A 15,009-nucleotide genomic window follows, 5' to 3' on the forward strand; every position below is an offset into this window, starting at 1 on the left:
TTCTCTTCACTGACCAAGTTTCCATCTCCACTGACCCAGTATTCCCTCCGATCAAGAAATACCGTGAACTGGTCTGTAAATTCTCTCGGAAATGGGAACTGAACACGAGAGCTTGCCACACGTTCTCTGAATGACAAGGTGACAAATTGTTCCCCATCTTCCGTCCCTCCTCCAGTAATAGTAACAGTGGTTGGCCCTGGTTCCACAGACCCTGTCAGATGTCATCCATGTTGGTGCACATTAAAATTTAGGGTTCTGATCTGAAACATTGACAGTTTCTTCTCATCAAACGTTACGTTTCTCCCAGCAGATTTTTAAAAAACTGAACACGAGATTGTTATGGAGAAACTCAATACTCTTTGAAAATAGATCCAAGAGGATTGATAGATAATCAATCTTTCAAACCATACTCAGTTTAGAAAGGATTTTATCATTGGATGTAACCACTATCTAATCCATATTCAGATCCAATCAAAGTGAATATCTTTTCCAATGATCTCTATGTTTCCAAGACTTTTCCTCCCATTCACTCCGAAAAACATTTAATTTTACTATTTCAAGGGAGAAGATGCTCAGAATGCTGAATGGTCTAAGGATATACAAGTCTCATCGGGTTCTGAAAGAATTAGTGGGAGAGATTGTGGACACATTGGTAATGATCTTTCAGGAATCAATAGATTCTGGTATGGCTCCAGAGGACTGGAAAATTGCAAATATCACCCCACTATTCAAGAAAGGAGAGAGGCAGCAGAAAGGAAATTATAGACTGGTTAGCCTGACATCAATGGTTGGGAAGATGTTGGAGTAGATTGTCAAGGATGAGGTTATGGAGTGCTTGGAAACACATGACATGATAGGCCAAAGACCACATGATTTCCTTAAGGGAAAATCTTGCTTGACAAACCTATTGGAATTCTTTGAAGGGAGATGCAATGGATGCTGCGTATTTGGATTTTCAGAAGGCCTTTGACAAGGTGCTGCACGCGACTCTACTTAAAAAGAGCCCATTGTATAACAGGAAGCATAATGGGTTATGTAGATGATTGGCTGATTGGCAGGAAGCAGACAGTTGGAATACAAGGATCATACTCTATTTGGTTGCCAGTTGCTAGTGGTGTTCCACAGGGGTCTGTGTTGGGCCGCTTCTTTTTATGTTGTATATTAAATGATTTGAAATGTGGAATGAATGGCTTTGTGGCCAAGTTTGCAGATGATCCAAAGGTAGGTGGAGAAGCAGGCAGTGTGAAGGAAACAGGAGGCTAGAGAAGGACTTGGACAGATCAGGAGAATGGGCAGAGAAGTGGCAATTGAAATACAATATCAGAAAGTGTAGACATGCCCTTTGGAAGAAATATAAACAGGCAATGTTTTTTTAAATAAGGAAAAAATTGAAAATACCCAGATGCAAAGGGACCTAGGAGTCCTTGTGCAGGATAGATAGCCTGAAGGTAAACTTGCATGTTGAATTGGTGGTGAAAAAGGCAAATGAAATGCTGGCATACATTTCAAGAGGAATAGAATACAAGAGCAGGGATGTGATGTTGAGGCTTTATAAGGCACTGATGAAACCTCACGGAGTATGGTGAGCAGTTTTGGGCTCTTCACTTAAAAAAGGATGTGCTGTCATTGGAGAGGTTCAGAGAAGGTTCACAAAGATGACTCTGGAAAGAAAAGTGTTATCATCTGAGGAGCGTATGAAGCTCTTGCCCTGTACTCATTGGAATTTAGAACAAGGGAGGATCTCATTGAAACATTTTGAACATTGGAAGGTGTGGACAGAGAAGATGTAGAAAGGTGGTTTCCCATGGGAGAGTCCAGACAAGAGACTACAAGTTCAGGATTGAAGGGTGTCTGCTCAGGACATATATGCGTTGGAATTTCTTCAGCCAGATGGTGGTAGATCTATGGAATTTGTTGCCACAGGCAGTTGTGGAGGCCAGGTCATTGGGTGTATTTAAGGGAGTTTGGTAGGTTCTTGATTAGCCAGGGCAACAAAGGTTAAAGAAAGAAGGCTGGACAATGGGGCTGAGTGGGAAAATTGATCAGCTCATGATTAAATGACAGGGCACTCGATGGGCTGAATAGCCTATTCCTGCTCCTCTGTTTTATGGACTTATTCTCCACATAGCTTGTGCATTGATGATTTCCTCCCAGAGGTGCCAACTTGGGAATTTGAACCAAACAACCAAAGGGAGTTTCACACAGATTTTCATCTCAGCAACATTGAACTCACAAATTGTCGGAGGCAGGAAAAAGTGGCAAACAGCAGCTTGTGGCTGCCACAACGATACTCCTCAATTATTATTGGTTTCTCCACAAAAGACAGGTAGAGACTGCAACCCTACCTGCTTTACTGTGAGATACCTACAAGCAGCAATCACTGTGTCCATGCATCCACAACATCATGCATTTTAAATACAATTGTCTATCACAGTCTCAACTTATCATGTGCAATCCACCAATAGTCCATGGGTTATTGTGGGTGGCCTGCTGTGGTTATGTGCAGGTGACGTAATGAATGAGTAATGTGCCAATCAAGGTTTTGAATTAGGCAACAACAAAACACAAAAATTCTGAAAAAAATATTTCCCACTGGAACAAAACAAATAAATCGACTGAGAAGGGGTTCCATTTCAGCATCCCCCTCCACTGATGGACTGTTGCTTTGTTATAGGTGGTCCGTGGAATACTGTGGGTAAAAAAAAATGTTGAGAAAGGAAAAAAAACCTTTCTACATCTTCTCTGTCCACTCCTTTCAACATTCAACGTGTTTCAATGAGATCCTCCCTCATTCTCCAAGAGTTCCTCATAACTCTTTCATTCCCAGAGTCATCCCTGTGAACCTTCTCCGATGCCAGCACATTCTTTCTTAAATGCGGAGCCCACAACTACTCACAATTCTCCAAGTGAGGTCTCATCGTGCCTTATGGTCTCAACATCACACCCCTGCTTTTGTTTTCCATTATAGGCCATATAAAAGATAGCCTTGATATTGACGAAAGGAAGAGAGGGAAGGTGAGAGGGCTAAACATTTTCTTCCACAGTAACTCAGATTATTAGTTATTCATTTCTGGACTGTGAAAACTGAGCATTTAAAGCAGGCATGTGAGGGAGGTCAAAAAGAGCTGAGCGCTTGCGTGAGGTGTACAGTGGGGTTTAAGGAGGCACAGCGCCCCTTGTGGGGCGTGGGCAGGATCCCCATATTTTGAAAATGTACACAAAATTTCCAGTTTAAAGCCATTAAAGACTTGTCATTTTAAACAAAATCAATTTTTTTTTTTTTTTTTTTACAGTGAGCACAGTATATCAGACAGAAAATACCATCTGTACCCAGACTCCAAACCCCTTCCACATCACCTCTTTTCAAAGCAGACACTCTGGTTCTCCTGAGTTTGCCATAACTAGCAACCAGAATGCCAAGTAGTGTCCTTGCCCAAATTACATCCAATCCCCAAGTAGTAACCAAAGGTGCAGTCCTGCTGAAGCCTCATTGGAGCGTCATTCCGACACCTCTGTAAAATAAGAGCCTAAAGGCAAAATAAACAAATGGGGAATTTTAACTAGTAGGGAATTTAACTGCGGCCACATATTGAATACAGGGGATTTTACGGAAGTGGGTGTTGGGGTGGGGATGGGTAGAGGAGTTACGACGAGATTGCGGGTGAACAGGGGATTTAATCTGCTATGGGATTTTAACGTGGATTTTGCACATTGTCTAATAGACTGTGTCAGTACAAAGACGACGAGTCCACACAGACCGGTGCGAGGGACTGGGATTAAAAATATACAACCCAGTGTTGGGGGGGGGGGGGGGCGGGGAAAAATCGAGAACAATACTATTCAAACCTGTTCTGAACCCTCAAATATGGAATTTAGGAAGACTTTTATAATATAAACATGTCCTACATCACATTCGGCCTGAAGGCTTTCTTCCATCCCTTAGCCCAATGTCCAGAGGAATCAATTGTTTCTCTGAGCAACAAAAAATCTCCAAATCCCACTTCAATCTACTGTAGGTTCTGCTTATTTCAACCCCGTGCATACATAACGATAAGCAGGGCTGCCAGGCGAACACGTTATTTATTTTGTTAAATTACAATCATCGTCTCCAATGTGCAAGATTCTGGTAAAATTATTCAGTCATTAATTGACTTTGTCTTAAAAACTAAAGAGGACAAGATAACAGTATTGCAATTTGTGTTTCAGTTAGCATCAAAATCTTTTGTTTACTTTCTGCACCCCCATCCAAATGGGAAAAGTCTGGCCGAGTGAGCCCTCTTACTAAGTGACTCTTATTTTTCTCTGGGTTACCGACCACGTTGCTGGGCTATTTGACAGGCAGGATATTATTGAGTTGCTGTGAATTCTGAGGCTGGCTGCCCCTGTGGGGAAGGGGGGAGGCATCTTTTTCTCAGGTAGAGAACATGGTTGGGAACACACAGATTTGTAACTGTAACACTGTGCACAAAGAATAAACACCGTGGGCCACTGACGAGGGGTAGAAATGTCAGGCTCTTCTTTTAAAATTTAGTTTCAGCGGGAACAGAACTTCCATGTGGATAACATTTAACGTTGCAATTCAGAGTGCCCGTGCTAATGCCGTTGCTTTGAGTCCAGTGCCGTGCTATTGTCTGTTGTCAGTTGTATACACAGCACCATCCTCTCACCTCTACTCAAAACTTACTCCCTACAATACTTACGGAGCTGATCTCACATTACTGGCAAGCAGGTAAAAACAACGGCAATCATTTTAAAAACGCAGAAAAACGTGGAAATGTGGAAAATTCACATACCCGTTAAAGAGCCACACATCAGTCAAATTAATTCCATATTACATGCAGCACCATATTTAATTGAACTGAAACTCATATAGGATGGTGTGATTTCTGCTCATTACTTCACCGATTTGTGTTCAGTGCCCAAAAGGGAAGCAGTTTTTCCATTGGAAAATCAGGATTTGTTTTTGATTCAGTCAAATGACTGATTCAGAACCAGTCATAAACCCATAAATCTGGAACTTTGGAGTTGTGTTTTTTTCCCCCCAGGTGCATTGGTTAGAGAGCACTACAGTGAGTTGCAAAAAAGCTGGAAAACCTGTTCAAGAGTATGCTCCTCAACCTTGAAATGACAGCAGTGCAACCTCTCTTCCACCTGCTACCTGCAAATGCTCTCCTTCTAATAATTTTAAATGCTCTTTCCCTTTGAGCTTGGATAGCAACCAAGTTTGTGAGCTAACATCCCTTCACTCAATAATCTCTCTCCATTCCATTCATTATTGGCTGCGTTCCTGCTTTCTCTGAACTATCCATGCTCTGGAACTTCCATACAACCAGTCTTCTACTCTGTCACAAACCCTTTGCTCCAGTGAGAAGGCTTTAATTTCTCTCTCCTCTCCATCTCCTAATGTCGTCGGTTTTATTACCCTTCTCCATTAGTTCACTCCTTGCACTTCTGCAGCTGGCTATTTGCATCTTTCAAATGCCAGAGCATTCTCCTAAATTGAAATGAATAGTTTATGGTCACATGTGCTGAGGTACAGCAAGAAACTTTGTTTTGTGCACTATCCAGGCAATTCAACTTTTAAATAGTACAAATAATGCAAGATGGAGCATCGAAGCAAAATAGTAGAACAATTATAAATGTAAAGAAAGGAACTGCTCGCAAAAGGTCATCGTGCCCCAGTGCTGTTTTGATTTTGTTTTAAACATTAGCAAGCTTTAAATGTTAAAAAAAATTAAGCAGGAAAATTTGCAGACATCATGATGGTAGTTTACACAAAAATGCTGGAGAAACTCAGCAAGTCATGAAGCTTTCTTTATGTACGAGAGATAAAGATATATAACCAATTTTTCCGGCCTGAGCCCTTCATAAGGTATGAGCAAATAGCAGGCAGAAGCCTGGATGAAATGGTGCACGGGGTGGGGGTACAAAGGAAGTGATTATTGAGAACGGATCAGTGAACAAGGGAGTCATGGAGGGAGTGGTCCATGCAGAAGGAGGTGAAGTGGGGGGGGGAGTTGTGTCTGGTGATGGGATCACGTTGTGACCGCAGTAAATGCTTGACCTGTACCCACACCCCCTTCCACATCACCACTTGCGTTCCAGTCAGTCCTTCCAAGAGAAGCAGCACTTCACTTGTTAATCTGCAGGGATCATCTACTGCATTCCGTGCTTCCCTTATGGCCTTCTCTAATCGAAGAGACTGAATGCAGACTGGGAGATTGTTTCACTGAGTACCTCGCTCAGACCACAATAGCAGAGACTTCCTAGTTGCCAACCATTTCAATTCAACGCCCCACTCCCTCGCCAACATGTTTGTCCATGGTCTCGTACATTGCCAAACTAAGGCTACCCATAAAGTGGAGGGGCAACACCTAATATTCTGTCTGGTCATTCTCCAACCAGATGGCATTAACATGGACTTCTCTGGTTTTCTTGTCTCACTTACTTCCCCTTCCCCCTCTCTCCTTTCCTCCAGCTCTCCACTCCATTCCTTTTCTATTCCGAGAGCTATCCCCTCCTACTATCACTTCTCAGCTTTTTACTCTTGTTCCTTCCATCCCATATCCACCTGTTACCTCTTGTCTGTGACTCTGTGCTCCTCCCCACCAACATTTTATTCAGACGCCCATCTGCTTTTTGCTCATACCTTAATGAAGGGCTTATGCCCAAAAAGCTGATCATGTATCGGTATCTTTGCAGCTTAAAGAATGCTGTGCGACTTGCTGAGTCTCTCCAGCATTTTTGTGCAAACAGCAAACTCTAATGTTTTCCTGTTACAGTATTACCTTTGCAGTTAACATGATTTGTGGCTCAACTGTCTCGTTTTGCTTCAAACCTAATGACATGTTAACACTTATTGTAGTTGTGTTAACAACACCCTCAGTGCTGATTAAGCCATCAATAAACATTTCTACTCAAGCTTGTGTATTAAGAAAAAATTATTTATTAAATCTACAACTTGCAACCCTCCACATCATGTGATGATCTGGTCCCTCATCACTATTCATCCCACTCTCTGTGTGGCAGCAAGCTCCACATTAGCATCCCTCCCAGAGTAATAATTTCTCCCAACTAGATTTGATGATCCCACAAGTGTAAATATTATACCTGGCATTTGTGAACTGAACTTGGTTCTTTGATTCCTCTTCCTGCTGTACTCCAAGGCCCTGGCAGAAAGAAGAAAACAAGCTTAAATTCTAAGATCAAGTTCATTTGTCACAAAATACCTCGTACAGTAAAGGGCGTTCTTCTGCAACCAAACCTACAGGTCATCTCTAACATTCATCAGAGTGTGGTATTACACTAACCTACCGGGGACAAACATTACCTAAGTTGATGGAAGGAGAAGGAAAGAAAAGAATGGACTCTGTAGAATTTCTGGTGTATTTTTGTTGAATGACAACATTGTCTGACTGAATTAATGCAACCTAGATTGTATACCTAAAATGGATGAGGGGGGGGGGGTGGGGGGGTGGCTTGGGAGGAGGGGGGGGGGGGAGAAAAAGTCACTGTAAATGTGTGAAAAAGAAAAAGTGTATATCATGGCTATTGTGATTTATGGTGTGAAAAATAAAAAATTTAATAAAAAAAAAGAGTGTGGTATTACACTGAAAAGAAAGATCAATTAGCACCAAGCAAGGGCGGCATGAGAGCACTGTAGTGGAGTTCATTCAGGAGCCCAATGGCTGCGGGGAAGAAACTATCTTTAAGACTATTGGTGCGTGCTTTCACACTCCTGAGCCTTCTCCCTGACAAAAGAAGAGAGAAGAGTGTGGTCTGGGGTGTGATGGGCCCTTCAGTGCTTTGGTTGCCTTTCCTAGGCAGCGGGAGATGAAGTCCATTCAACACTAATTGTCATCGATGCCTTCTAATCTTTGCAAGAAACAGGCAAACTGGAAACCATGGACTTCAAAGAACAAAGGGAGCATAACAGGAGCAAGGATGTGAATTAAATCAAGGTAAGAGCTCAGTTGGGAAAAGAAGGGAACAGAGTAAAAATGCAAAAATCAAAAATGCCCTTTAAAATAATTTATATTTGCCACACATTTTACAAACGAATTTCAGGCACTGCACCTACAAGTAGGTGTATGACCTTACCTGCACTAAAAAGAGCTCACTGAACTCAGGATTTACCAGACAAGCTTTAGTCAAAAAATGTCAACGCTTCTAAACAAAGCACTCACAAAGTGCAGAGAACTGTTGGAAAGGTCAACACACAGCAGGAATAAACAAGTGATTAACATGTTAGATACAGACTGTCTGTAATCAGAACATTATACCCATCTTGCCCTTCACAAAGAGTGACATGCTGTGTGCTTCTAACAGTTTGCTTTCTTTCCAGAATCCCAAAAGTGTTTGTTCCCTTTTTAAGGCCCCCCTTTTCAAGATTGTAAAGCAGTTCAACCATTGTAAGAAACTACTTGTTAGAACAATATTGATGAAAGATCGCTATTATTTCACTATGTCTTAAATGGCCAATGAACAGCTTTGCAAACCTGCTCTGAGGGAAGAACCATTTCCTTTTTTTTAAATATTAGCAATTAAACCAAGGATCCTCCAAACCAATAGGTTCTTTTTACAATCTTGAAAAACAAACATGGCACATAGAGAAGGAAAACCTGTTGCTGGTTGTGAGAGAAGGAAAGAGTCCAACTGACCTACAACCAGTCCGGGTCCCTCCGTTCTTCTCCCATCCATGTGCCTGTCCAAAGTTTTCTTAAATGTTAACATTGATGGTGCCAATATAGAGTTACATTGCTACTGGCGAGCCAGTAGACCTCAGTAAAGATTTTAACAATGTGGTATTATTGTGTCTCCATATGTTTTATTGTACACACTGATAATGAGATGATCTTTCTTTCTCTTTTTCTTCTTCCTTTCTCTATTAAATAGGACATAAAGAGGGGAAGGGGCTGAAGGTTTTCTTGATGTTTTATATTTTTGGTATAATTGTTGATTGTTAAATATATTAAAATGATCAATAAAATATTACAAAAAAAGAGAAGGAAAACCTGTCAAAACCTTTGGTCGAGACCCAGAGTATTCTTTGTGAGGTGGTCATTGTTCACCACCAAGAGTAGCTTGGTACCACCAGTATATATTCCCCTCTTAGACATTCACCATTTTGGTGTGAAAACTAGATCGATTTCAAGTGTACATGTAATTAACAGGGCTCTGCATCTCCAGGATTAGAAAAAAAAACAGCAGTTCTTACAGGAAGGTACACAGGCATCAGCAAAGCAGGAAAAAATGCTCTCTGTTGTGTGGAGCAGAACTATCAATAATGCAAGAGGTTCAAGCAGGAATCAGTTCCCATGAACTTGAAAGGATTGGGTTTCAGAACAGGCAGTGTTGAATATCGTCTCATAGAAAGGGAGATTGGAAATACAGTCACAGGGAAGAAGATCTGTGCTAATTTAGCTGTAGATAGAGAAGTGGAACCTTTTTTGCCTGACAAACTTTGAAACCAGCTCGCAAGGCTGAACAGCAGCTTTTCAACCTAAATACAACTTCCAATTCTGCTTTGGGCATTAATTTTAGATAAGCTTTATGCAACCATTCAAGAACAGCTAAAAATAATGGTATTTCTTGCAACGGTACTTCCACAAATATTTCATAATACCCCAGTGAAATCACATAAGAATTACCTCTGGCAGCTTCCCAGATACTCCTGCAAAGAGACACAAGAAGAATCTAAGAAAGAGAAATAGTTAGCGATTAGAACGGTCACAAACAGTACAGAAAGAATATTTCATCTTTCTGATTTTATCGCATTCTTGTGTCATTACAAAGTACTGCAAGGAGAAAACAAGATACTTTTCGAAGTGCAGTAACTGATCAGAAAATGACCACAAGGGTTTCCCCAATTCCCACCCATGCAATTGGTGGTCCTTCTGGTGAGGCTGGCTCAGTCGAGGGATCAGATTTAGAGCCCACCTGTCCATGTAGCACAGCCTTTTGCTTAAAACCTGATGAAGCAGAAGACCAGGAAAACACAGCAATTTCCAAAAGATCCAAAAAGGCATCAGACAATCAGCTGGCCATTTTCATTGCTGGCAAGTGACAATTACAGAATGTCCGCCATCAAGTACTCTACACCAAACCTAAAATTTAGCCTAATCCAATGGTTTCTCTGAATATTAGTGTTGCACTGGGAAACATGCTTACTTTGATACTCACTTTTTTGCTTTATTGCTGTTGGGGTAATCAACCACCACGCCACCTGTGAATCCAGCTTTCATTGCCTGTGTGGAGATCAACTCCAGCTGGGGATTTAAATAAAAGACATTTGCTGTTTTGAATCATGCCTTACTTTCGGAAACTTCTTTTCCACACAAGACTGGCCTCTTACGTGGAATACACCTCCCACATGACAAGGTGGGACATCAACACATAATCCCAACACACCTCTATATTGACTACAGTACTGCCAAACCTGGCAGCCTTTGCCAGAGATACAGAACCAAGAGTCAGATTGCTGGTTCAGCAGCACATTAAAGTTCCTACAGCACAAGGAATATTTTTGTCTTTAACAAAACCACAAGTATTTTGACATGCATTATGAATCTTTGGAGAAATAATTAACAGGCTACAATTTTTTAAAAAAATTTCTACATTAGGCCCAGCAGTGAGTGATTTGAGGCATGTCCACTGCAGGGGTTAATTACTACAGAATGCAATTCAAGTCAGGCAGGCAGCAACTATGAAAAGAAAAACAGTTAAAGCTTCTGATTTCATACAGAGCGTTCCAAACCTGAAAATTTAACAGTTCTCTTCATCCAGATGCTGCCTGACTTGGTGAGTGTCTACAAAATTTTACATTTTATTTTTGATTTTCAGAACTTGCAGTTAAATTTTCTCGACAACCACCACATACTTTTATATTGGGAGTTTCTAGATGGCAGTTTGAAGTGGGAATGTGTTATATTTTCTCCTCTACTCATTCAAATCAGGTCAGGTAACTCAGAACACTCATCAGACCTGAGACTGACTCGTTCAATAATTGCATAAACTTGGGTGGTACAGTGATGCAGCAACACCAGAGGCCTAGGTTCAATCCTGATCTTGGATGCTAACTGCACGAGGTCTGCATTTTCTCCACCACACGTGGTTTTCCTCTGGGTGCTCAGGTTTCCAAGGACATGTGGCGAGGTTAACCGACCTAGTGTGTTGGTGAAATGATGATAAGGTGGGAAGAATAAAATGGGATTAGTAGAGACGGGTGGTTAATGGTCAGCAATGACTCAGCAGACTGAAGGGCCTGTTTCATGCCATCTCTGCGAAGCAACAGAAAAGAAAACTCTCTCAGCAACTATTGACAGACTCAAGTAAAAGGCATCACAGATTCAACATGATTTAATATTCTGTTAGTGAGAAATGTTGCTCATAACATTTACAAACACCAGGAGGGCACAGCTAAAGATAGGAGCAAAACTAAACGACAATTAAATTGTGATGATGTCCAGAAAATTCACCCCAAGTATTCTGGATTCAAAGCTATGAGAAGTCATTAAACTCTTCCACTGCAGATAGATAGACAAACCAATTTGCAATTTGCCAGTGCAAGTTTTGGGTTGTGGTGTGGCAGCCTGCCACAGCAGCAATCAAGCTGGCGCTCCGGGCAGTGAGCGCAACCAAAGGCCAGCAGCCTGCGCAGTGGCACTGGTCCCAATCAGCAAACTGGCGGGTGAATCGCAAGGGCAGCTTAAAGGTCAACAACCCACAAAATGGTGCTGGCCTTGCTGCGCAGCCAACAGACAGGGACACCACATGGGGAAGAAGGGCACTGTTATGCAGCCAAGTACCTGCACGTGGGAAACCCGCTTTTGTTATGCATGTTGTGACGTTAGCCAAGGGGGGCCATGGCAGGAACAGAGCAAGTATAAAAGTTGGGCCTGAGCCCTAATAAAACTCAGACCTTAACCTGACTAGACTATGTGTGTGTCTTCTTTTAAGTAGTGCGCGGCTACAGTGGTCCATTTCTTTCTCAAGCTGAGGACGAGCAATGAGAAGCCTCAGCAAACAAGGTAAAATGAAGGGCTCAAGCCCAAAATATTGGATAAATATCTTTACCTTTACTATATAAAGTACACTGTTTGACCTGGTGAGTTTCTCCAGCATTGTGTTTTTACTTCAATCACAGGGCCTGCATACACACACAATATCAAGTCAGAGTAATATAGTGTGGAAAAAGGCCCTTCTGCCAAACTTGCCCATGCTTGCCAAAATGTCCCATCCACACTAGCCCCACTTGCCTGCATTTGACCATATCCTTCCAAACCCATCCCATCCATTTATTTGTCCATTTTTTGTTAAACATTGCAATAGTAACCACCTCCTCAGGCAGCCCATTCCATACACCCACTACCCTCTGTGTAAAAAAAAGTGACCCCTCAGGTTCATCTGTAAAGGTAATGCAGGAGCCTTTTGAAGTATTGATGGAGAGGGCTTGGGTACATTCATTTCTGCCTGAAAGTAGCAACCAAGTAGATAAGATGGTAAAGGAGGTTTATGGCATGCTTGCCTTCATTGAATATTATAACCAGGAAGTCATGTGGCAGCTGCATTGAAGCCTAGATATCAGAAATTTCCCATAGAGGGAAAGAGAAGCTAGAAAAATTACACGAACTCAAGTGAGGCCTCATCAGAAAGGTCATACAATATTCTGAGTCAAAAATGAGAAGCTGGAGGGACTCAGCAGTTTGAGAGGATGTTTATTTTAATCCTGTAATAACCAACCTGCTCAGAGTTCTCAGGATACAACTGAAACACAGCTCTAGCTCCTCGCACCTGTTCAACAAAGACATGAATTTAGAAAATCTTCCATCTAACCATGAAATATATCATAATTGTTCCTCAGTTCCACCAGAGTCAACAATAAAAGCAACTTCAGGGGCTAATAAGGCAAATACTCCAAAATGCTGCACACCAAAGCCTAAACAGGGGTCCTCATGAAGAATTATAGTACTCAAGTAGTTAATTGCACTCTTCTTCACTTATCCTCGCTTCATTTAGTTGCCATAAACTACTCTGGGACCACCTAATGATCTGTCTGCACCATTGAAATGTCACTTTCTTTCTTGCACTAACCACAACTGTGGGTATTTATCGATCTTTCTTTTTCTATTCATGATTTATTTTTGTCTTGGAACATTGTGGTAAGATGCAGTTGCTGTACCTGTGTGTGGCTGATGGAAGTAAAAATTTTGGTGCATCTGTACATTGTACTCATGTATATGATAATAAACTCACATCTCATCCATGCCAAAATAAATGTATCAAACATCATACCCTTTTGAGCTATTGCCCGTGCACAATTTACAATTCTTCATCGTCCAAAATCCCAGAATACCTCTGCTCGTAGAGAATTTTGAAGGTGACGTAGAAATAAATTGCATAACATGCACACAAAACTATCCATGTCTGTTCTGCTGAGGTGACACTGAAATTGCCCTGTCTTGAAGCTTACCAGAGAGGCATAGAGTGAGCTGAAGAATCTGTGCAGCCGCTTCGAAGGACTGTGACTCTTCTTATCAGCGTTACACAACCACTGAAGTGCAGAAATACTAAAGAAAGAAAATGCACATCATCAAATTCCACCTTTGGTTGCCTTTTAGATTCACCAGTTCTGGTCTATGCAGTCAGGTATTTAAGATTCAGTGATCAGCTACCAATTAAATGAGTGCTTACCAACGCCCACTATCATTTAGATGTGACTTGGATAGAAATCTGATTTACTGATAATTGATTTGAAGGTGAAGGTTTAAAAAAAGTTAGAACAACAGATTTAACATAATTACGATTAATTTGATTTTAGAATTGCTGCCTTACAAATAAACTAAGAGTTTTCTTCATGTCTGGGCGGTGGCTAAAAAAAAGAGGTAACAAGTAGCGGCTGCATCATAGAAAATTATGGTTAGCACAGTTAGCATTCATATCCTGTGCTGTCTGTGAGGAGTTTGTACATTCTCCTCCTGTCTGCATGGGCTTCAACTGGGTGCTCCAGTTTCTACCCATCCTTCAAAATTTACCAGGGTTGTAGGTTAATTGGGCGTAATTAGGTAGCACGGGCTCATGGGCTTGTTACCTTGCTTTATGTCTAACTTTAATTTTTTTTTTAAATCCCAAACAGTTAGGAGGTAGAAAGGTACCTCATAGCAGCATATCAAATCAGGAGGAGCAGGGATATAGTGAATACTCAGTCTTTTTCCACCAGGGTAGGCAATTTTAGAACCAGAGGACATACCATATATGCCAGCGTAGAAGACGGTCCTTGAATGTTAAAAATGTCACCCTAAAGCCAGGGGCCATCTTGTATGCCATATATAAATTCTAACTTTAACAGCAAAGTCTCAGCGATCCACTGTGGGGCCCATCTGCTCATTGGCTCTGTACAGGCTTTAAAATATGCTAATAAAACCTAAACATTTTTGGGGAAATTTGCTTTTAAAAATAAGCCTGCGTTTTAGAGGCGGTGGGACCTCTAATGAGCGAGTGGTCATGACCAGGTGGCAATCCACATTTGGGGTGTCAGGAGCTCAGATGGGAGGGTGGCTGGGGCGAGGTTCCCAAGTGCCAGACTTGGGGTAGTCTTGTACAACAAGTACACCTCAAAAGCTAATTTTAGGTGGAAATTCAGAGGGTTGCCTTGCATGTAGTCTTATTCACCAGCATATACGTTAGGTTTAAGGTTAGAGGGGAAGAGATTAAAGAGGGTCCACTTACCCAATCACCAAAATATCCCCAAAATTCTCTGCCAGTCCAGACAGCTGATCCTACATCACAATTTTTTCACAGCTCTTCCAATGTGAGCCATGTCAACTGCCTGAGCCTTTAAATTCCTGAAATGCTTCCTGATTTGTCCACATCTCCTTCTCTTGCGTTTAATATTTTTTTTTTAAAGCCACATTTTTGATCAGTTTTTGGTCACATCTGAACATCAAATGTTCCAATATTGCAAATGTGAAATTCCTTTAAACATCATAGCAGATTAAAAGTCTTAGAATG

At 41.4% G+C, this 15,009-nt stretch overlaps 1 protein-coding gene across 2 annotated transcripts in view; it reads right to left on the reverse strand.

Moving 5' to 3' along the window:
- bud23 (BUD23 rRNA methyltransferase and ribosome maturation factor) overlaps positions 1-15,009 on the reverse strand; it is a 40,737-nt gene that overhangs the window by 1,378 nt on the left and 24,350 nt on the right. The window contains exons 6-10 of one of the 2 annotated variants that reach the window (XM_069932331.1): positions 13,472-13,568; positions 12,742-12,792; positions 10,183-10,268; positions 9,651-9,696; positions 7,111-7,169 (exon numbers count right to left, since the gene is read on the reverse strand). In XM_069932331.1, coding sequence (XP_069788432.1) covers positions 7,111-7,169; positions 9,651-9,696; positions 10,183-10,268; positions 12,742-12,792; positions 13,472-13,568 — 339 coding nt within the window. The remainder of the gene's footprint in view (positions 1-7,110; positions 7,170-9,650; positions 9,697-10,182; positions 10,269-12,741; positions 12,793-13,471; positions 13,569-15,009) is intronic. The other variant, XM_069932332.1, reaches the window with a different exon arrangement.

The sequence above is a fragment of the Narcine bancroftii genome, chromosome 4 (assembly GCF_036971445.1).
Source record: "Narcine bancroftii isolate sNarBan1 chromosome 4, sNarBan1.hap1, whole genome shotgun sequence".
NCBI lineage: Eukaryota > Metazoa > Chordata > Chondrichthyes > Torpediniformes > Narcinidae > Narcine > Narcine bancroftii.